Genomic DNA, 23,720 nt, shown 5'->3' on the forward strand with positions numbered 1-23,720 from the left:
TAACTACTGGGATACATCTGCAATGGGTGCTTCATTTGAAAAAGTATGCTGTGAGGGGGAAAAAAAAACAAATATTTTGAATGAAAATCAATTTAGTTTTGCAATAGTGAGAACAACCATGAACAAATGAGCACACAGTGAATTTTTTTTTTTTTTTTTTTTTTTTTTTTAAATACAAGATTAACAGTGTCTGGTTGCATAAATAAACAGAACGCTATTATAACAGAGAGAAAGGTTTCCATGACCGGTTTTCTTATTTGTTATTTGACCCTTTTTGGGTCCAGTTGCCGTGTCAATGGGCTTTTGTAGCATGGCTATCAGGTTTAAATCAGCTTGTGAGCCAAAAAAATAGATTTTTGATCTTAGTTTTATAGTGGATTTGAACTATCCAATTAGTAGAACTGTTCAAACCCCCCCCCCCCCCCCTATTATTTTACATGCAGCTAAAATGACAGACAGCACTGTTTCTGAGTTCAAAACAGAGGCAAAATGAAAATATGAAGGGGTGTTGAGGACAAGGAGCATTTTCACTCGGACTTCTTGAAGTTACTTTACATAATTAAAATAATTTTAAAATGACAATACACTTAATGATTTATTATTTTATTTTTCAAAATATGTCCAATATAAAAACTCCCCCTAGTCATTTTACAAGGACCGATTTAAAAAGAACCAATATGCCTGCCACCAACACAGATTTAAAAGATGGCCACCACTTATTAAAATGCAGCAGAGTGGTGGACATAAGGCTAATGGGATGTCTGGACACAAGCCATACCCTTTACATTTAATATTGGCAAAAAAAAAACAAAAAAAAAACACAACAACACACAACCCAAAAACACACAGCAATTATTTCCTTTATAGGCAAAAATTAACAGACCAGCAAAACAATTGGTACAAATAGAAATTAGCACCAACACTGGTTTCTCTCAGAGAAATGCAATATACACACACACATAGATATCTAGAACTGCTGGCAGTATGCAATTTCTTCTTGGGATGAAAACAAATTCAAAAGAAATGTCTAGGAAACCAGAGGACTAGATTAAATGGCTTGGCCAAACACAGCTGTTTGTTTTGGAGGTGGTGTAATTGTCAGATTTACAGTTCAAAGACTAGAAATAGGGTGGAATAATAATTTAAAAAAAAAATTAAAAAAACCACACACATTTGCAAATACTCCAAATTGAGCATAATGCTTAGATATGTCAAATGTTTGTGTACAAACGTACAAGTAAGGAGAATATGGAGTGAATAAAAAAACAAAAAAATAGTCTGGTGCGTGCACTCCCCCCCCCCCCCCCCCCCCCAGTCTAAGCAGCTAGGAGGAATGCAAAAACAAAAATATATATTTTTACCAAAGGGCAAAAAGAACACCAACCTGTCATCAAGTAAACCAGTTCAATTGCTTGGCAAGTTATTGAATCTTTCATAGACAGTAAAGGTTAGCGACAGTCCAAAAGCCTTGCTAGAGCACTCACACAAACATTTTCTCAGCATGAAGCACGATCTAGTATGGCTTTGTGAGCACGCCATTCAGAACTGCACAGCACAGAACATTATTGCAAAGGGTTACTCCCCAGATTTAAACACATTTTTTTACAGTAATTCTGTTTTCCCCCAGAACACACTGAACAAATTAAAATAAACATGCTTGACATGATATAGACCAGATGACAGCTGGGTGAAGGATGAAGTCCAAAAGGTGAGAACATACTAAAACAGTGATTATGATATATATATATATATAGATATATATATATATATATATATATATATATATATATATATATATATTATAGCATTAAGAATACATGTCTTTTAAAAGGCAGTTAAAAAATTAAATTCTCTAAAATTGAAAAAGGTGACCTATAAGGAAAAACAATCTGAATCAATTTTCTACGAAGCTCAGCTTTTACAAATTACTGCACGCCGTTTTATATACATTAAACAAATCGGAAGCTGATCAATTTAGTAAAAAAAATTTGATTGAAATTTATTTTGATGATTTAATCTACTGAGACACCCATTTTGCTCCATTTGCTCCGTTGTTTCATCATATGCCTTGAACCATTATGATTTCAGAGCTGTGGATTGTACACATTATTTTTTATTTATATTACTACTGCACTGGTTTTTAAATGTGAGAAAAAGAGCATTACTACATGTACCTACAAATAATCACACCTCAACCAAAATAAACTGCAGGACTTGATGAAGATTTCTAACACCACGATGCCAATTAAAATACAAATAGGTATGGTTAGAATCCAAAAATCACACAATTGCAGTTATTGAGAAATTTTCTAGGTAAAGGAGTATAGAAGGCTACTATGACTTTTCAATCTTATATTTGTAGGCAATCATTTCTACCAAAATCGCAGTGGAATATCAGAAAAATATAATTTTCCACAGAACTGCCTGGAAGCGTCAATCAGCCTCTTCCTCGCTGTCGTTTATCCGTTTTAAAAAGTCTAAAATTCTCATACCTACAAGACATCCTTTTGATAGAATTAAAAGGACCTCTAAACTGCTCGAGCAAAAAACAATACACAAATGAGCTTACCCTTTCAACCTCAAACTGGCTTCTACAGACAACAAATCAAGCTACCTGTTTTAGCGAGCCATCCAGTTTGTATGGAGTCTAAATCAATTATTGGCAAAGATTTAAGTTTTTAAACCAGGATTTGTTAAAAGTTCCTGCAGGCTATTTTGGTGTGGCAGTACGCATGTCTAGCAGAACAAGTTTAGATATACTGTGGACTAAATGAAAGAAAATAAAACAAAAACTTTTTTTTTTTTTTTTTTTTTTTTATTTTCTTTTAGGCTACCTCTTGTTATGCTTCTTTTTGCTAGACATGTGAATAAAGGATAAAAACTGTACAATTAGTGTTAAAGGCATATCTTATTGAATCAAAAACGCCAGCCCCAGTGCTGTCTGCAGGTTTGTTCAAGTCCCCTCCAAGGTTGTGTTGGTTGTTCATATTCTGCTCTTTGTTTTTTTACCCCCTCACCTCCCTAACAAACCTTTGAGGCTGCCATGTTTGGTTTTTATTCTTTTTTTTGTATTACTTGAAAATAAGTCATAAGATAAAAAAAAGGACGATAGTGCGGTTAGGCAGAGAGTTCAATATCAAGTTCAAAAAAACAAAAACAAAGCGCTGGGGTGGGTGAATCTCCTTCAATGCAGTGTTTCATTGCAGAGGCTAAAGTTCAGTTCGGCAATCATATTTGCAGGCTACTACCTTCCCTTTTATCCCCCCCTCCCCCTTTCACAACAGACAACACTGGCGTGGAACTAAAGAGTCCCGTCCTCCTCTCGGAGGTTCCTTTAGAGGTTAAGGCGGCACGTAGGGAGGGGGTGATCTGTAGGGGGTCATGTTCTTTGGACGAGAGCCTTTTCCTTCCATGGGAACAGCGAAGGGTGGGGGAGGCTGATAGGGGGGTGCGTTGGGATCCTCGTCCCGTAACGGGGTGTACTCTCCCAAGAGGTCCTGGTTTAGAGGGGTTGTTTCTGGGCTCGCCATGTTGGGGTACTCTGGAGGGGGCAGTGGGGGCTTCTCCTCCTGCAGGATGAGGGGCATGCTGGAGGACGGAGGAGGCTTGGAGTCATCTAGCTCATCAGCAAAGATAATGGGCACCCCTTTCTTGATGAAGGTGGCCTGGTCCTCAATGGTCAGTTTGCCCTTGCGCTTTTTACGGTAACAGATCATTGCGATGATTCCAGCAATAAGGAGAATAGCCGCCACCACAACAGCTGGGATGACAGTGTGAAGATAGACATCATCTGTGCTCTGGCGTCCAGTGTCTCTTGGTTGGAGAGGAACTGTGGGCCCTGGCATAGGTGGAGTTGTACCAGCTGGTACAAACATATAATTCTTGCAGCTGCCTGTGCCTGTAACGGTAATGTTGATGGGCTGAAACTCTGGTTCCATTGCGCTGCTGAAGAGGTGGCTTGGCTTACCTTGGCCATCTGCAATTCTCTTGCTCAGGGCCTGGATCTGTTCCTTGGGACAGGGGTCTTGAGGCAAACTATTGTTGGTCCACTCCACGACAATTGAGCCCTTGGTGATGTTCTGCAGGGTGACTGTGCTGCTGTTGCGGTCTCCAAAAGCATAAGCTAGTTTCTTGACCAGCTGAATCTTTTTGTGAATATCGTTGACCACTGTTCGTGGATCACCACTGAAACGAGCGGTGAAGCGGACAGGAGGCTTGTAGTTGTGGGGTTGGCGCCGTACATGGATCTCAAATGCATCAACGGCACTCAGACCACCCTTGTCTGTGGCATGCATAAAATATTCATGCTCTCCCACATGAGACAAGTCAGGCATACCATATAAGAGCTGGCTGGTCGTGTTGAACTGGACCCAGGAACCCTCCCCCACCAACTCCTGCTGCTTCAGTTTCAGGGTTAGTCTCAACTTGTCCGTGGTGCCATCCTGCACATCAAAGAAGGTGTCAGAGGGGATTTTCACTTCAAAGTAGGTGCCAATCCATGCATCTACTCGGTCAATATGGTTCATCAGCTCTGGCGGTATGTTGCGCACTCCAGGGTGGACAGCAGAAGACGTAGTACGTCTGGGTGTGGTTGGGGTTGTGGTGTCCATCCTTATACTTGGAGTTCTGGTAGTGGCAGGTGGACGAGGGGTCTTGCCCTTCCTGGGTTTCTTTGTCGCAGTAGATGTGGTGGTTGTGGGGGTGGTTCTTGGTCTTCCAGGAGTTATCCTGGGTTTCTTGGTGGTTGCAGATGGTGGTGTGACCACAGCTGTTGGTTCTACATAACCAGGTCTGGTCACCGTAGGCTGGATGGGTACTGTACTGGTGGTATCCATTACCCTAGTGGGCTGTACTGGGATCAAAGTTGGGGTGTGGGCAATAGGGTCTCTAGTTCTGATGGTAACAGTTGGCTTTCCTGGAAGTGGGACAGGTCCCCTGATTGGAGGGGCAATACTTTCAGTACTGGGAGCAATTGATGGAGAAGTAGGGGTTGGCACAATGCGGGTTGGGGGTTCCTGGGGGGCAGCAGTTGGGGGAAGCACCCCAATTACTGGCGTGGGTGTTGCGTAAAGTTGTCGCCGAATCCTTTTGGGCACATGGGGTTTCTTGTTTGCAATATGCCAGCCGACAACAGGATACCCCAGCTGTGCTGACATGGTGCCACCTTTAGCTGGTGCTTCAACACTACTTATGTCTGGGACATTACTCTGGTCCAGGGCACAACCCAGTTTCCAGGATAATAAGGCCCCATTTTCAACCACCTTTTTTGCATTGCCAGGGCCTGCCATGAAGGCAGACATGTCAAATAATCTGTTGTTGACAACAGGCAGAAGCTTCATGTGATGAAGCCTGACCTCCGAGAACCTCTTCATTCTGTCCAGTAGCTCCACTCGTTGCTTAGAGGTCATTTTGGTCAAATCTGCATCCAGGATCACGGTCAATATGGTCACTGGCTCCTCAGTTCCACAGATGAAAGGCTGAACCTCATTGACAGACTGAACAGCAATCTGCATGGGATCGTTGTCTGCATGCTCTTCAGGGTGAACCTCAATTGAGAAGACATCGCTCTTCCGAGGAACGTGGCTTCCGTTCGCTACAAGCTCCAGCAGAGAGGCTGCAATATAATGGACACCTTTGTCCACTTCCAGAGGAAGGCCCTGCAAAGTGTGGCTCTCAGAATCCCAGTATAGCCAAGAGGGCAAGCTCTCTTTCCCAGCTTCAGTGATCTGAAATGCAAACAAACAGAAAATAAAACATTGATCTTAAATGACCGTTTAATTTCAGCTGAAAACACCACAAACAGTTAACTGACTAATTTGACTATTATAGCCCATATAAATTGTAACCAAAAAATATTCACCATGAAATTGCATATGATCCTGTTCAAGAAATAAAAGCAAAGTGTATACTTGTTTACATGCAACATCCATACTGAAAATCCTATACACATCACCCCCCCCCCCCCCCCAAAACCACATGTGGCATCAGAGGTGCACTAGTTTCTATGGAAACCTGTCTGGAACCCAGGAAGACTGAAGGAATGAGATACAGAACTGGATGGAGGTTTATCAGGACAGGACCAAACCTAACTGTAGTACAGATTTTTCACTCACATTTGATGCGTACAGTAGCAAATTCCTTAGCTAAAATTAGTGAAAACAAATTCATTAACACTACATCTAAAATAGCTAAAAACACAGCTTGAACAATTTAATTTTGTGGCTATTCTGAAGTTAAATTAAAGACTGCTGCGCCAGTGATATAGCATTACATGTATTAACCACTACACATCCAAACTGCAGGGGGGAAACACTGCTGCTGCTGCTGCTTCTTCCTCTAACTCTCAGTTAACTATCCATTCAGTTCCACTGTTTTCTAAAATCGGCACAGAAATTTTGAAACAAAATATACATCACTGGTGTTTAAAAAGACCACTGTTCCCTCATCACAATTCCCGCATCCGTTTTCATTTCCATTTTTAAAAAATGCAGACGTGTTTTACAATTCAACTATGTGATCTGAAAAATATTGTATTTTTTTTTTTTTTTTAAACCAGATTGCTTCCATACAACATCTAAAAGAATGCAAAGATTAACATTAACTAGGTTTATGCTCCAGATGTGCTGCTGCCATTATTATTAGTATTTAATAACACAATACTATTAGATTGCCCTTTAAAATGACCTTGCAAAGTAAAGCAACAGATATCAATACTAGCAACTCATTTCGCTCTAAAAAGGATTCTGCTTGTTCAATCAAGTAATCAATAAATTTATATTTTCATAGGAAAGAAAAAGCTAAATGCCTTCATTTTTTATTTCAAGTGCATTTTAAAAATCACCCAACAAATCAACAGGCTTAGTATTACACTACAAGAATCAATATGCACACTGCAATCCTGCAAGAGATTAATCAGTATGACCACCACAAGACCTGGGATTTCAGCAACTTAAATTTTCTAAAAACAGTTATGCTCGCTGCTGACACCTCGTACAAAACATTGTTTCAGGCTTAGAGGCAGGCAGGATATATGCATCATTTTATGATGCTATGTGAACATGTGAAGTGTGACAGTAAATTATATAAGCCTCTTGATTTGAACAATAGGTTTGCGAGTACTTCGTAGTTTTTTTTTTTTTTTATTTATTTTTTTCATCAAGTGGATCAGTACATTTGGGCTGGAGCCAACTGCAAAACGATGCAGTAACTGTACTGCAAATTGAGCAATTCTAAAACAAGCAAGAAAAAAGGCTGCCCTTTAAATACATAAGATATACATGGCGTGCAAAGCACCGACTAAAAATTGGAAAGGTCCTCCACTGGGGATCAGCTGCTATAAACAGGCAGCAGTCTCTAAAGAGGACAGGCCATGCAGACAGAACTATAAATAGGACTAGCCTGAAATCTAATGAAAAATCTATTTATCAAAACATTTAGTTAAAACTTAAAACAATAATATGGCTACAACTACTGTTTACCAGTTTCCTAAACAGTCAAATATATTCATAAATCAAGGAGCAAACCAAAGACAATGATGCAATCCAAGTAGAATTCCTCACCAGTCATGGTATGCAGTTGTCATAATTAGAAGTACACTCAAACTGCTATATTGAGAAAATATATTGGAAGCATCAAAATTGCCATCAACAATCAGCATCTTAGATGCAGAACTAACATTCTTCACTCTGAAAGCAGTGTCCTGATGAACCATCCACTTCAGCCATTAAGCAACACTGCCTCACAGGTCACCAGTTCAATCCCCTAAACTTTTCTGCCTCACGTTCTTTGGAACTCCATCCGTACGGACTGTAAAAACAGCTTTTGTTTTAACTTTGAGCCATAATACCAAAGAGGACCCTGCATTGCCACTCATCTCTTATTCAGCCAGGATCACACTATGAAGATAAAGTGTCCACAAATATCGAAATTGACTGGTTTTCAGATTTCAGGTCTGGCAGGCTTGTTAAAATGTGCCAGACAGCAGGGCCAATAAACTGTGCAGCAAACAAAAGCAGAGAGGAGAAGAAAAGAAAACCTCTTGGCACTAACCAGCATGCTAATCTGGAATGATTTAGGTTTAAACAATCATGATTCTGTATGCACAGTATTTTATGCATATTCAACCGGTACAGTAGTTCCATCGCCAATGGCTCCAGGGCTATCCACAGTGGTGTTTGTCAGTGTTGGAAAGCCAGGGTTTGAACAATCGCCATTGAATGAGTAATTGTACAGATAGCAGGCTGTGTGGTATCCACCCACCTGAATCTCACAGGCAAACATGCCAAAAAAGCAGCAGGCAACACTGGGAACCAGACTATGTATGCAGTTTTGTTTTTGTGTTGCATTAGCCTAGAGTAATCCATATATTTATGAATCTCCTTCCCATGACACATGCATCAAACGTCGCTTTTTAGATTTCAATCCATGCAAAAAGAATGACATTGAGGTCAAAATTTGTGTAACCTCATGTTTCAAATATTGTCAATGCATAAGAGCATCAAGAAATGGCATTGTGTTTTGTAAAATAACTTTTTTGCATGAAGCGTAACCTTGGCTACCTTACCAGCTGGCAGGAACGCTAAAGTAGAAATTAACATGAGTTGCTTTGTCAACTGTAGCTCAAGAGGAGACAGTATAGGGACTTAAGAACTGTCCTTCTGACAAACTGCTGCACTCCCCTACTTCTCCTTCCTCCAAATCCATATATATTCACATTCTTTAGGCATTGCTACCAGAAACACAGCTTACAGACAAGTTAAAAGCAGGATGCATTGTCCAAATACTGAGTTACAGGAGTCGTCGCTTGGAAAAACAAATGTTCGTGAATAGCAGAGATGGTTGAGAAACCAGAGAACAGGGATGCTTGGGTCAAGAATCTTTAGCTACTGGAGCAGCTTCTCATCTCCATCTGGTGATGTGTGCACTTTGAGTCATCAGCAGGGAGGCATGAGAATAAATAAAATAGATCTTAACCAAACAAATATTTAGAGTGAAGTACATAACAAATTGTGACACTTATTTTAATTAAGATGTGGCAAGTTAAGCATATGGTATAATTAAAACACACAAATTAGCATACGAGTACCGTAAACCATCCATTACTGGTTAGCTAAAATGCCAAGTACACAATCTGGTATAGACCTTCTCTTCTGCATAATATAAACATGACCTTGTTATATGTCTTTGCCGAATGCTGTATGGAAACTAGATCTGGGAACTATGGCACTTATACAGGGCTTGAATTTCAGCGTAGGATCGTGGGACTACAGGTAGCTCCCACGTACGGGAAAATACTAGCATAGACATTTTAAGAAAAGCTGCAATATTCTTCCAATCTCCCTTTTTTTGAATTAGAATGCATAATTTAAAAACACACGCACCATTCTAAGTAGACGCATATGTCAAATGAAGCAAGATTTTAATCTCTCGTACTGCTCAATACAATTCTTGGCGGCCATCTTTAAGCACTGTTTGTTTTTGTAGAAGCTGTCAAGACTCAGTCTATTGCAGTAAGAGGAAAGTAAATAGTACTGGGGGGGTAATGGTATTTAGGACCCTCATTATTTTGCAAAACAGTGACCGGGTTGCTGTTCTTTATAACTTAAAAAAAATAAAAATAAATGAACCATGGCACAAGTCAAAACGACGAGGCAACAAATTGTTCTGCTTAAGGCAAAAAAAAAGGTTTGTTGGAGCCACCGCTGTTAAATGAAAAATGTGATGCAGAAAAAAGTGATGCCAGTGAAGAGAAAGGCAGAACAGATATCAGTCAAACTGACTGAAGATTTACCCATGGCTGGAGTTTAATAATGATAATGGTCAAATTAGTTGTTCAGTCTGCAGTCTCTATGCAACTAACATTTGATAGCCGTTGTTACAATATCGTTACATTAAAAGGAGACATTCTAGTGGCACTGCACACAATGCAGCTTTGAAAAAGAAATGTGAAGCAGAAGCTTCACGTCAGGCAATGGAGAGTGAAGACAAATAGAACAGTAAATACATGCAGAGGTTTTGTTGAGCAGCTTTAAGTCATTCGCATTAATACTTGTTATGCAATACAAATTACTTACCTAAAGCAACACCAGTATAAATGATAATGCATAAAAAAGTGTATCAGTTAATTCCTAATTAAATGTTTTTAAAAGCTGTAGTTTGATGTTCTGTGTTTTTAATTCATCCACAGCATGCCACTGGGTTTCTGGATTCCCTTCCACTACTAGTTTGGCTGTCACGATCAATGTCACGTTTTACTTTTCAGCAGATAAGATACCTTTTTGTTAAGCATTTGCATGCCACAGAAGTAGAATGTTGCCTACTGTTTACAGTCATGATCAACATGTCACGGATTGGCCACTAAAACTTTCCAGGTCCTACCACTGAATTATACTTTGGACTGCCCACGTGGTCGGAAATACTTAATCTTTTAAAATAGTATTTGGGGATGTAGACCCCACATTGTTTGTACAATCATCCAGTGAATAAAACATGTATAGAGGTGCTCATCTGACTAACAGTAACTAACCTTCATTATACTGCTCGTTGTGTCAAATGTTTCCACAGGAACCTTCATCTGAAAGACTCGTCCCACCACAGCAGATGAGTCAGGGATGCCGGCTGGCGCTACCATCCCCACAGATGCCGTCTCCTGCAATTCGGTTAGCAAAGACGACTGCATGGAAGCCTCCAACTGGCTTCCCAAGTCTTGTACTACCTCCACCTGCCCATTGGGCCAGTTGCCATGGACAACGGCTGCCAGCAGCCCTAGAATTATAAAGGTAGTCCTGCTCTGAGCATGGATAAAGGGCCCAGCCTCCACCGATGCTCTTCGTTTATTGAGCATTTCTCTCCCAATGCTATCGGCTCACCAAAGACCTTCAAAAAGTAATGGGCAGCATACACTGCGCTGCTGCGGCACAGATCCCTTCTGCCAAGAGGATTTGCTTTTGATTTGATCTCTGTTCTTGCTTCCAGTTTGCCCCTTCACAATCCCATTATGGTCACAGTTACTTGGGAACCTGAAAACAAACAAAAAAAAAAAGAAATAGCCTTGAATTTTAAAAGAAACAGAACAACCTTTACACCAGCTTCTGTAAAACAAGACATCCATTTAGTGGTACAGTCATTTCATCTAAGCATTTAAAAAAAAACTCATAAAAAACCCATATCACATCCTAACTGCACCCTTTGTCCAAAACCATTTACAGTTCAACTGCATTTTTTCCACAAATGAGATTGCCTGCACACCTTTGAAAAAAGTTCCAAGTTACACAGTAAGAGTCATTGTTTTGTTTTTTTGTCAAAGCTGATCTCAGCCCCTAAAAAACAAAATCTTTTATGCCGACTTTTAATGTGCGTCTGCCGGGGGTGTTTAGACACAAACTTTATACGGTTTTCCAGTTATCTCCGTCTGGCTGGAATTCAAGACACCGGAGAGGAGTGTTGGGAAAAGTCTAGGTCCCACGCTCCCAGAATGTTCTTCCTTGGTGGAAGGGGAGGGGGGAGTGGAAAAGATTATCAAAAGACAGTCTTTTCGGCCTCAAAGAATCTACAGTTCACAACTATTACATACATCATCAGTATCAGCGTTATCAAACAGCAGGTGCAGGGTGTCATGGAGAGGTGGTGAGGTCTATTTTTAAAGATTTTAGTTCTGTATAAATATTACTGTATTTTTTTCATACTAGAAAATATACTAATGTATATTAAAACTGAGCTTACAGGGGGAAAAAATATGATAATAAAAAAATTGAGATTAATAAGTCACAGGTCTGACCCTTCAGCCACAGATCATTTGGCTTAGATGCAAGTTTTAATTAACGACTTGTGGGTGCGAGAAATACAATTCCCACGACAGAAGCCATGTCTCCACAAAACATTAAATATTGTGTCCTTTACATGCAATATTCAGCCACAAACAGCATGCCAACACACAATCAAATATTACTGTGGACTACAGTACAAGTACTGTACTAAATCACTAAGCTTTCACTAAAAGTATGCTTAACAAGAGGTCTTTCATCGCCTTTCAAGAGAAATTCAAAAAATGTGAAAAACTATTGCAGTTTACAACAGTTCTTTTACTCTGTCTCATTTTGAAGGTAGTATAGAAAAAAAAAGTAGTGAAATAACTTTAGAAGAAGTCTTGCTAGGGCCAAGTACTTACATTATTCAATTTAAAAGTATCTAAGACCAATTTGTAGTGTTCCTGTAAGTTATGAACCACCATGTTAATCTCTCTCTCTGCTTGACACAGATTTTACAAAAGCTAAAAAAAGGTATTTTTTTCTTTAACAGACTTATCAAATTGATTTATACAGTTCCAATAATTCTGACAAATAACTGTGTTTAACATACAGTAGTATAGATACAGGCTAACTTTACTCCGTCATTCAGACAGTTGTTAATGTAGCACTCACTGCTAACACAAGCAGGTGAGCCATATTTCCATCCCCCAGTTACCAGGAAAACAAGAAAATGTTTTTATTAAACTGATAACTGCAAAAAACTCCCCCCCCCAAAAAAAAATACTACAACACACACTAAAAATACAGACCTAAAACTAAATTAAAAGGCCACGCCTATTCTGTAAGTTTATAAAGAAAATATAAAATGTGGAGGTACTTGACCTAATAGACACAAAATATTACCTTACGTATGCATTTTGTGAGGCAACACAGTCTACTGTTGGGGGGGGGGGGGGACGACTAACATTTTATTAAACTTTACACACAACTGCTGTACAAAAAAACAGCTTTTATCCTGTCCTGTTATTCCGGTTGAATACACCTTGCTTCCATCAGATTCCAGTGCTACTTTAAAACACCGTACAAGTTTAATTTACATGGAAAATCATTTATTCTGGCACAGCCTTCAATTTCCCAAACTTCCCAACATTGAAACAAATCAGTCATTTTGCAGCTGCACTTTTAATGCAGTCCAACCCTGATTCTTCATATGTATAGAGAAAAAAAAAAAAAAAAGTTAAACATCAACTGTAATCTCACGTTAGTGAAGTAAAATACTTGTGTATGGGTTCATTTTTAAACTACTGCTACAATAGAGAAGGGTACCAACAGTTTAAAAGTGTAGGGAGTAAAAGTTCCCATTCAAGACAGAGAAGTGTCAACTGGTTTGCCTATAAAAGGGTGCTCTGAGAAGTCAAAAAAATTGTCATGCCCGATGCTTGTCATTCTGTAAAGAACAAACATTCACCTTGTATGCTAATGCAGTACCTACAAACATTTAAAAAAAAAAAAAAAAAAGATATACGCCTAGCTACAGTTCAATTCCAGGTGATTTTAAAACACCGTGTTTGCAGTGCCAGTATCGCTCTTTAGTAAAATCACTTAACATCAGCACAGCAGAGTGAAAAAGACAGTGGAAAATGTCAGTCAGACTTGACTCACCAGCTTGAAATCCAAAAAATGAACTTACTAGCACAAAAACACACCCTGTTTAAATTTAATATATAATAAAATATTTTTTTAAAAAACCACACACAATTTAGTAGTGGGTGTGCCTATTTTAATTCATACAAAGAATCCAACACAGCACAAGGTTTCATAGAATACTATGGTATAGGCCCTAGTAGCTTACTTGTTACAGTTCCAGTAAATACAAGCTATGAAAGCTTTACCAGACTTTGATACTATAGTGCGTGAAATTACAAAACAATGCAAGTCTGAAAGTGAAGGGAAGCCATATACTGCACATTAATTTAAAAAGGTGGGCAAGTCCATGGCACTATATATGTACAGTACATTAGCCACAGTGTATCTAGCAACAAGCTCATAGTAAAACCAGGAATGGATCAAACCGCTACGCAACGGGAGTTTTATTTCCATCCATGAACTGGGAACTGCTCTACCGTTTAAATTTGTTGTTTTAGAGTGCTTTATTTTTAATGTTACAGCTCACCACAATATGACGAGACAAATATGCCTTACCCAAGCATTTACTTGAGCAAGGATCTACTGTAATGCAGCTAGAACAGTGCTAGAGTAGCTCACTTTGCTAATATTGTACATACTCCTCTGAGGAATTCTGGCTCGGCCTCAAAGAGGGAGCCGTGTGCCAGAACAGGAAATGTGTCTACAATGGGGAAAGACAGGTGTGTGATAGATACTGCACAGGAATCAAACACAACTCCAACCACCTTAGACAATCTCTTTCTGCACCACTGTCGGCTAAACTTGAAACACCTGTGATGAAATAGGATCTTGGGCATCTGCTTCACTGCCCCGCAACCATTTGTCATGCCAAATAAAGCCTTATGAAAAGGTAATGTACAAAAGCAAGCAAAATACTACTGCTTCTAGTTAAGTGCAACAAGACAATTTTAGCAAATTGTTTCTCAGAAACACATAATGGTAACTTAAATAAAAAGAATGTATCTCACTTTTAATTTTAATGTAAGCTTATCACTTAAACATTTAAAACCCAGTGCTCAAATCAGGATCTAAGACACCATCTTAAAACCAGTCCTTAACACTCGCTGAATCAGAATGAGAACCGCAGTGTCTTAATGGGGCTGCCTGCTGGTAAGCATTACCCATTATGGATACACAAGGGACAGAATTAAATACAGACCTCGTCACCCTGCAGGAGAAATATTACCTCTCCAAGGAACCATTCCACTGTCTCTAAATCAGACCACTCATGGGAGGGAGGAGAGGGTCAGTCGGTAGCAGTTGGCAGACGTTGTGCTGACAGCTGGGAGGACAGGACTCCTGTCTTTTTGCAGGAGACACCTCTGCTCTCTGGCACTGACTGCTAACCGCTAACCCCCCCCCCCCTTCCATTTATGGAGTTTCCTCTCCTGATAGAGGACACCAATCCATAGACAAACTCACTGCCAAAAAAACTCCCTGTTAGGATATTACACTTCACAGGATAAAACTACCAGTACTGGTTTTACTCCATACACAGGATAGAATATTGTATTTGATAAATTCCACAGTTATGAAAGTGTTAAACTGACACTTGGATTACACCGTGTAACAATTTTTTATTATTTTTTTTTTGTTCCTGGGTAGTAAGTGTTATTTCCTAATTGCTTATGCCTCAAAAGTATAGAAAATGGCTATTATTCCCCACAAACTTTGCTTTTGTGACCAGGACAGTGATATTTCAAAATATCACTATTTCCAATGGGAAAACGGGCAAATGTGTGTCTTTTCGTTCACATAGTCAGAAAAAAACAACATATGAATCCAAATTAACATGTATTTATACTAAAGTAATACAAAAATGACTAGAAAAGAGTTAGAAGTGAGTAGTTTTTCGAGATTTACGATTATACTGTATTTACCTAGCCCTAGAAGTAATTTCTTTGTGTGTGTGTAAAGTTCTGAATGTACCTATTTGTGCTGTGCAGTTTTTATTGATCCAGGCCAGTGCAGTATATTAACAGCAATTAAAGAAAAGCACAGCCTCCCTTCAAAAAAACAGAGAACTACAGTAGTAATTTGTGTAACAAAATGATAGGAACACACAGTTCATGGCAGGGTCCCAATTCTTTGAAAAATAAATAGTTTGAATGACAATGATGAAAATTACTTGGCAAGTAAAGGCAATGTCATTTTTACAATGCATCACAAAAAGTGAAAACATCTTCCACTCTCACTCTAGATATAAATCTGTCCAAGTCAAAACGGATAAGAATTCCGACACGGCACATCGACTGGGGCCATAAGGGTTTCCTTGGCTGCGTTTTACTAAAACAAATTGATATTTGTTTTCAAAAATGGTGAATTTTAGCTGAAAAGTAACAAAAAGTTTGCGTGAAAAGTATAAAGCAGGACATCCCTATTGACTGAGCCCGTCAGTGCCACTTTCAAGACTGCTGCTGAAAACACCTCCAGCTCTCTTGGGGAAGCCCACCTACCCATCTGCCACGATGGAAAATAAATTGGTCCTACTTACTGTATGTACAGAAACCAAATCAAACAGACAATTCACCTCAAAACTGCTCCAATTTTTAAAAACATTCAGTCCCTGTTAGCTCCTGTATGCAACATAAGGCACCAAATAAACTTGTAGTGGAAATGAACAGGAAACTAACCTCCTCTCGCTTTTATATGTAAAGGCTTGAACAGTGTGAGAAACAGACACCAGCAGTTTACTGTCAGAAAAGACATTACACCTTTAAAATATGTCAACTTGCCTCCCAGTCCCTTCCACCGTGGCCCTCCGTTTACCAGGGATAATGCCTTTAGCTCTGGGGCTGAATAAAAGATTTCACTGTTTGTCTCAATCAAATAGAGATCCATCTTGTTTGGGTACGCCACTTCTCTCACGTTTTAACACCGACTACAACAGACAGACCATTACAACTGGCTGGAACTGGCTCCTGTTAACTCTTTTACTGCCTTAGTTTGAAGAATTCCCATGGTAGTACATTTTTGATAAATCTCAAGAAAACTATGTGTGTGTCCAAAATAAAGCAATATTGCAATGTTAAGACAATGGATTTATTTTCTTAACTATGCCCTAGTTACTATGCAAACCCACATCAGTTTGCAATAATGCTGTCTGATGACAAAGTGCATTTCAGAAAAGTCATTTTAAATTTTTAAATAGATGTTGGTCTGCTGCCCAAAAAAGGGGAAAAACTTGGAATTTGATGCTTTTTTTTTTTTTAAACTGCTGCTGTTCCTTTGTGCAGTTTCAATGCTACAAGTCAGCAGTGCAAACACCAAAGCTGTGAAGTCATAAGGTTATTAAATGACGTGACTCCACACAGTACAGCCAACAAGGTCACAACCAAGACTGAAGACTGGTTAAACAGGAGTTAGTAAGTTGCAAAATGTCAAGGTCAAGGCACTAACCATTGAAGCTCAAGAGGTTGACAAGTTATTATTATTATTTATTATTATTATTATTATTATTATTATTATTATTTATTATTATTATTATTATTATTATAATAATAATAATATAAAAGCTTGAACACTTTGGTAAAGGCTCTGAGGCAGGTTTTAAAATCAATGGTTATTGCTGAACATTTAGTGTTCAAATACTGCAATAGGTCTAACTGGGTTTTAGTGGACAACTTGACAAATTTCAACTTATTTTCAACTGCAAAAAAAAGTTAGGTCCTTATTATAAGGGTACTCACAAACTAACAATCCAACTCATATACAGTAGCACTGTGGGTGGCGGCTCACTTTGCTCAAATAGAACAATCCAGGAAAACTAACAGCACTATTCCAGTTCCAACAGACTTGACCTGAAAATTGAGCTTGCTGTACTGTACATGATGCAGCTCAAACTTATTGTACAGTTCACTGAACATTCATAACTTAGGAGATGGTGAATTCAGAGAGACCTCCATTCACCACTTGCAAAGACAAACCTAATATATCTGGGTCTTGTACACTCAAACCAACAGTGAAGCTGCAATCTGGTCGATTTGCTTAAGCAAAACAGTTTTACCCTCTCTCCCCCGACCCCACCAAAAATATAAACCAACATCATCCAGCATCACATACTGCATTCTCTCATTACCACTGAAAATAAAATCAACAGCATTCAGATTTCAAGTTCCCTCCTGCTGAACAACAAATTCAGCCTACATGCTAATGCTATCCGAATGTATTCATGTCCTGTGATGAATTAACCACACAAAACAAGAAGCCCAACTTTTCATTTACTTAACTTAATATTTAACTGAGTCAGAGAGGAACATTTAACTAACCACACAGCCTGTTTCACAACAATGCTGGTATACTACACTTCATTTCCCCTCCCCCATCAGTTTCTTATCTTTCATTTTTCTGCACGAACCACCTCCAACCACTTCAAATCAAACACCCCCTTTCCTGCTTATCTCACTGTACAACAGCTCCAGTGTTCTACAAATACCATTCTAGGACTGATAAAAGGACCCTAAAAGGACAATTTGGTCTGCACCTTGAATCATCCTACACAGGTGTGGCAGTCCTCCCATTCCAGCGTCTAAAACTTGCCCTGAAGAAGTTACAAAAACTGAACATTAGACCCTAAACCTATCAATGTCTATACAAATTGCAATATTGGCTAGTAAAGAACTAAAATTTGACATTTAGTTACCGTAGCTAAATATTGCTTAGATTTGACTACACAATCTCTAATTGGTAATTTATATAAATTCAATCAAGTGTAAAGAAGGTTCTTCAGTATTTATTCTAAACACTCCTTTCAAATTACACTTAGCACCACAAGATTTAAGTGCAATAAAAAATAAACTTGTCAGGGTAATTCATTTTCAGTTTACGTCACTGTAGCATTAAAATCATTATGATTCAACCTACAGTACTTTACAGGATGTTTCTTCCCAACAGAGAACAAATTGTAAAAGAAAATGCAATTTTTTATGTGGCCTTGATGGAACATACTGTATGTGACGCTACTTGCAGCAGGATTATGGCCAAACGGGTGGTAATTTCAATACACTATCAGTATGTAAAATGTCCTAAAATTAAATTCACAAAATTAAACTCCCGTCTTCAAGGCAAACTTCAAATGGGTTCCCCACACAGAACACTGCCCCTCCAGTGCAGAGTCTAATGGTTGCCGGGTTTTCTTTCCAACTGTGTCCTGAATCTTGATGCCTGCAGTGTGAATTGGTATTAATTACCAATCAATGATAACAGTTTAAATGCCACAGGTGAACAGGTTACTCTTGAAAAACAAGCCATTTAAATGGAGCACCATTTGGCATTAAATGGTTCTCATTTCACAAATAAGAAGCTGGCAGCAGATAAGTGAAGGATCCTGGTGAAACTATTCAATACGAGTTGCCAACCTCTCAACACCTTTTTAGGGGAGCAATCTGGAAGCAAGATATTTTTCTTATCATAGGAACCAGTAATAGAACTGGATCCCGAAATTTACATAAAGTGCACTTCAGTAGTTAATAAAAAACAGGTGGTTTGGAATGCAATGTAAAAAAAAAAAAAAAAAAAATGTTTTAGGCAGAACGCTTTCTTAAATACACACTTTTCCTGGATAAGTTTGTGAACAAACAAACCTACTAGGCTATTTCCTCAAGGTGAGAAGAAAACCTTTACTCCTTGGAAGTTCTACCTCTCCCCACCAACTGACCCAGTATTTATGGTACAGAATTTTTTTTTTTTTTTAAAGAATATTTGGTTTAAAAACAACAAGTGTGCTACTTGTGGTCATTTGGCAAGCTATCAAATTATCATATTTGGCGTTTCACGTACAAAAAAAATGTACTTAACACATAGTACAAACAAAACATACAATTAATACAACACCAAGGCTAGCAATGAGAAAGCATATAACCTACCTAAAAATCACACACACACGAAAAAAAACATCACCACTTCATTACTGTTATAATATATCCTTTGGGGTTATTAGTCTAGAGAGAGGGTAAAATTATGAAAATATCTTGCTGGGCTAAATCAATTGCTAGCAGTAAGAATAAACTAAGTAAACAAGATATGCTTGAATCAGACATCAAAGAAAAATTGCTTCTTCGAACTGACTAAGAAAGAGTCTTCCACTGATGTGTGTTAAACCCGCTCCAGAAAAAGTGCCAACGAAGACACATTTTGTTTGCATCTATGCTAATAAGCTGTATGGGAATACGGTTTTAAACATCTTACTGTAGGCGAAGAAATATGATGTAAACAATGACTCTGCATAACCTACTGAAAGCAGCATGGAGCTTAGCATTCGATGCAGATTTTAAATTTTGGCTGCTTGGTTTAGTCACTTAAGTGACAAAATCAGGCTCCTGGAAGCCTTGTGACCTCCAGTTAAGCAAGGTTACAATAATAAAAAAAATAGAGTTAATGTAGAAAATATATATATATCAAACTGTTAGTTGCCTAGAGATCTTTCACTTAGTTGCAAGTTAACCAATTGTAAATGTACTGCTAACATTCAGGAATACACTGTCTGGCGGGCCACCAGTTTTTGAACATTGGGTATATGTACTTGATGCACATTGTCTGCAAAGGCCTTTGTTATGAAGAGTGGCCTACAGAGTCCACCACAGCTGAACATAGGATAATTTAGCTTTGCCACCCACAAGTTTAGTAGTGAATGGTTAAACTCGGGGTATTTAACTTAAAATCAGGTCTTACCATGTATTTCCGTTACAAACTCCATAAATAATAAATATCTAGCCTAAATACATGACATCAACATTGATTTGCGAGTAATCCCACCCCCACCCCAACACGGATACAAACACATTTTCAAACATCATCTAAAATATAAAAATCATGCATACCGCACAGATTCATGTTTATTTGACATTAATATCTCAAATGTGGTTTGTACCACGGTGTTGCGGGACGTGAGCGATCGGTTCAAGCACTGGTATCTTTCGTGTAACAGTGTACTGTATTTCAATTTCTGTTTTGCCTTTTCCCTGACCTATTTAAAATTCCCTGGGCTCCAGATTAGATTTCCAGTATTTCGTTCGAGGACCCCACTCCCGTCCCCTTATAGTTAAACAAACAGATTAGACAAATGCAATTAACAAAGAACTATAACAGCTCCATTAAAATGTATCACGTTGAAGACCTTGTCTATTTTTTTTACTCGTGTTACTACTCTTTAGGCATCGAAACTCATTTGATTATCTTGCACATTATTAATTATTATTATTATTATTATTATTATTATTATTATGATTAAATTCAAAACATTCGATAAGATTGTATTTCCCTAAATAATTGAAGTTAACTAAACAAGCAATATAACAAGCAATATAACTACTTAGTTCGTTATCAAACCAAACAAAAGCCAACATTTGTACACTTTCGGTGTTATTACATCCAAATTTGTGTGGGTTGTGTTTTTATTTATATATATATATATATATATATATATATATATATATATATATAATATATATTATATATATATATACACACATACTCACAAAACACAAAAACTAAAAACATATTGGCAAATTTGTTGTCGCCATGGCGGTACCGACAGTGCGCTTAGACTCATAAAGTTTTTTAAAAAAGGTGGGTGGGTTGTTGTTTTTTTTTTTTTTATTTGTTCTATTCTGGATGTACAAATAACGCTAAAAACTAACGAGCAGCACCGAAACAAAACTTGTAGAAGAGGGCAGCCGAGGGAATGTCACCATTAATTTAAATCACTTTTTTTTTATTTTTGCAAAATGAACACAGCCATTTAAAATACTTAAATATATTATAAAAGCATATATAACTTGTCAAAAAGAATATTTGAAGTGCAGGCATATCCAAATTTTAAGTTCAACGGGACTCCGCAGCTCTCGCCGGGTAAAGAAGTTGGTGTATGGCTTCGTTCTTGTTTCGGGCTAAACCCGACTTTTTTGCCGAAGGCCTGCCCTGCCATCCTGACTGAACCGTGTCGGGGCCCTGCAACAACAAAGGCCCCTCAATTAGCTCAACAAGCTGGCCGTGACAAGAAAGAGAAAGGCGGCTAGAGTTCAATACATTCCGAGGGAACACACTGCACTGCTTTTTTTTTTAACCTGCAGGATTAAAACAAAAGCAAAGCAGCTCTATGCGCACGCAAACAGCCGAAATGCACCTGCATAGAAGAGGAAAACGTATGCCCTTACCCAGTTCCATGTAGCAAACTGACATCATATTTTGTTTGCTGTTTTGTGGGGGTTTTTTTTTTTGTTTTGTTTTCAAATATACATAAATATACTGTATCCAGAGAGGCTGGGAGGCGCAAAAAAATCTCCCCTTCAATTCTCTCCCTACCTACAAATAGAACACTAACAGCCAGAGGAGAGGCGGCAGGCTCGACCAACAGATCCCAGCGTCCTGCCACATCGACAAGGGATTAATAAAAGAGCATAAAACTTGGAATTCAGAGACTAACCGTGTATTTTAAATCTTCCAGTACTAAAAGTGAAACGGCATTGCTGGTGTAACCTAGGTCCTCCACGTCTTCCTTCTGACCCCCGCTGTCCGTGTGTTGGGAGTCCTTCCCGTTGATATTTGCTAGCAAATGATTGAGAGGAAACACTGAATAAGAAGGAATCAGCCGATCGAATAAAAAGAGCAGAAAAAGCAACGGCGGTTGATTATCAGCCCTGCCTTTGGCTCCTTAAAAAAACGAAGAAAAGCCAATGGCAATCACATGACAGCATTAGCCAAACAGCAAAGAGCGGAGACGTCTTGAGCTGTCTCTTCTTTGCTAAATAACGATACCACTGCAGACCTAGTGAAGGGATTTTTCTTTCACTCCTGTGCGGCTTGTTGCAAGTAGCTTGCTGTCCGAACTGCTCCTTCAAAATACAGTAATTGTGGCTCCCTCCTTCTTGCTCTCGTCATTTTTTTTTTTCAATCTCCACCCACTTTGCTCTTTCTCTAGTTTTCCACCCGCCTATCTTGAGTTACAGTTACCCGACACCTAGGTATCAAGGAACAAAACGGGGCTGTTCCATTTGCATTCAGAACTAAGTGGGGCGGAGGACTGGCCACAGATTGGAGTGTTTAAAACCACCCTTCCCCAGGCTACCTCCAAAAGCCGACCCTTTTTTAAATAATTCTCCGTCTGAACAAAACAGCGCCGCACTTTGCCCCCTCCCCTACATGGATGAGAGTCAATTATGTAACCAGATTGGTTCCCATGACGACCAAACAAAAGTTTTTTCTTTTTTTTGTCATGCTGGTGGAATTTCTAGGAACATTAGGTTTATTGGCTGTGGTTCAGTGCAGTGAAGGGGGAGTCTATGGCGATACGTGACTTTAGTCATCCCATTGGAAACACTTGCCTTTTTTTTTTTGCAGTATTAATCCGTTTTTTTACTCAGTAACTTAACTGATTCTGCATTGTTCTGCTATTCATTTCCGAATATAACAAAAACCTGATTTATGTTGCACATGACAGCACATGACGTTTTAGAGCAAAATAAATCAAGAACCAAAAAGCCAGGTTCCTAAGGAAATGTGGGTATTTGACTGAACTTTTAGTATGACAATTTTACATAGTTGAAAGATACAATGTGGTTTAAAAATCAGAAACGGGGCATTTAAAAAAAAACAAAACAACAACAACATCAGTATCAGCAGGAACAATAGCTTGTTTTGAACAGATGGTTGGGTGGACACTCATTCTGTTCAAGCCAGTCAGTGTGGGTCTCTCACATTGTAAATGAGGCTGCATTGCCTAGAAGTGAAAGCAGTGGACTGGCAGATTGTATTGCTCCGATCTCCATCCAAACGCCGACACTGATTTATTGAGTGGCCCATAGGGGCAGCTCAGTTGTCCATTTTGTGCCTCATTTACATTCTACTGCTAAACTGATTAAAATACAAGAATGTTCCTGAGGTGGGCAAACTTTGACATTTCAGCTGCTTTATCTCAGTACACGTATCCCTTGCTTAATAATATTACATTTACAAAAAGCTTCAGGAAGTTTGCTGAAGTGCCAGAATATGTCCTTATTATAAGCATTTGCTGACGAAAACAAATTAAATAAAATTGGTCAGTATGCATGTGCAGTATGTGTGGTCACAGCAGTTTTTGTTGGCAAAAATACATGCCGCTGAACAGATTTGTAAGTTTGCACAATGCAATGAAAACACACACCTTGGATTTTCCAGGTGAGGGGGCAGCATATTTCTGAACCGAGCCACATTCCTGGGTGACTGTGAGTTGCTTTGCAATATATAAACTAAAAGGCTGAACAATTAATCCAAATAGGTGATATGAAAAACATTTTTATATTCACATGAGCA

At 38.7% G+C, this 23,720-nt stretch overlaps 1 protein-coding gene across 2 annotated transcripts; it reads right to left on the reverse strand.

The window, feature by feature from the left end:
- Positions 1-587: 587 nt before the first annotated feature.
- Positions 588-22,421, reverse strand: LOC121298487 (dystroglycan-like). Of its 2 annotated transcripts, none has more exons than XM_041225623.1 (3): positions 21,856-22,421; positions 10,526-11,018; positions 588-5,726 (listed from the first exon to the last, which is right to left on the reverse strand). In XM_041225623.1, exons 2-3 carry the CDS (start codon positions 10,841-10,843, stop codon positions 3,342-3,344), a joined length of 2,703 nt encoding a protein of 900 aa, XP_041081557.1. In that variant the 5' UTR covers positions 10,844-11,018; positions 21,856-22,421; the 3' UTR covers positions 588-3,341. The 2 variants fall into 2 exon arrangements, with proteins under 2 accessions (XP_041081557.1, XP_041081558.1); XM_041225624.1 differs by having other exon boundaries at positions 21,587-22,421.
- Positions 22,422-23,720: the final 1,299 nt, after the last annotated feature.

Source organism: Polyodon spathula, chromosome 23, assembly GCF_017654505.1.
Source record: "Polyodon spathula isolate WHYD16114869_AA chromosome 23, ASM1765450v1, whole genome shotgun sequence".
Taxonomy (NCBI): domain Eukaryota; kingdom Metazoa; phylum Chordata; class Actinopteri; order Acipenseriformes; family Polyodontidae; genus Polyodon; species Polyodon spathula.

What these genes read in the sequence shown, in the direction of transcription:
- LOC121298487 (XM_041225623.1), bottom strand. Translation starts at nt 10,843, where the DNA reads ATGCTCAATAAACGAAGAGCATCGGTGGAGGCTGGGCCCTTTATCCAT. An exon ending in CAACGAGCAGTATAATGAAG is followed by an intron (nt 5,727 to 10,525) that starts GTTAGTTACTGT and finishes TTTGCATTTCAG; the next exon opens with ATCACTGAAGCTGGGAAAGA.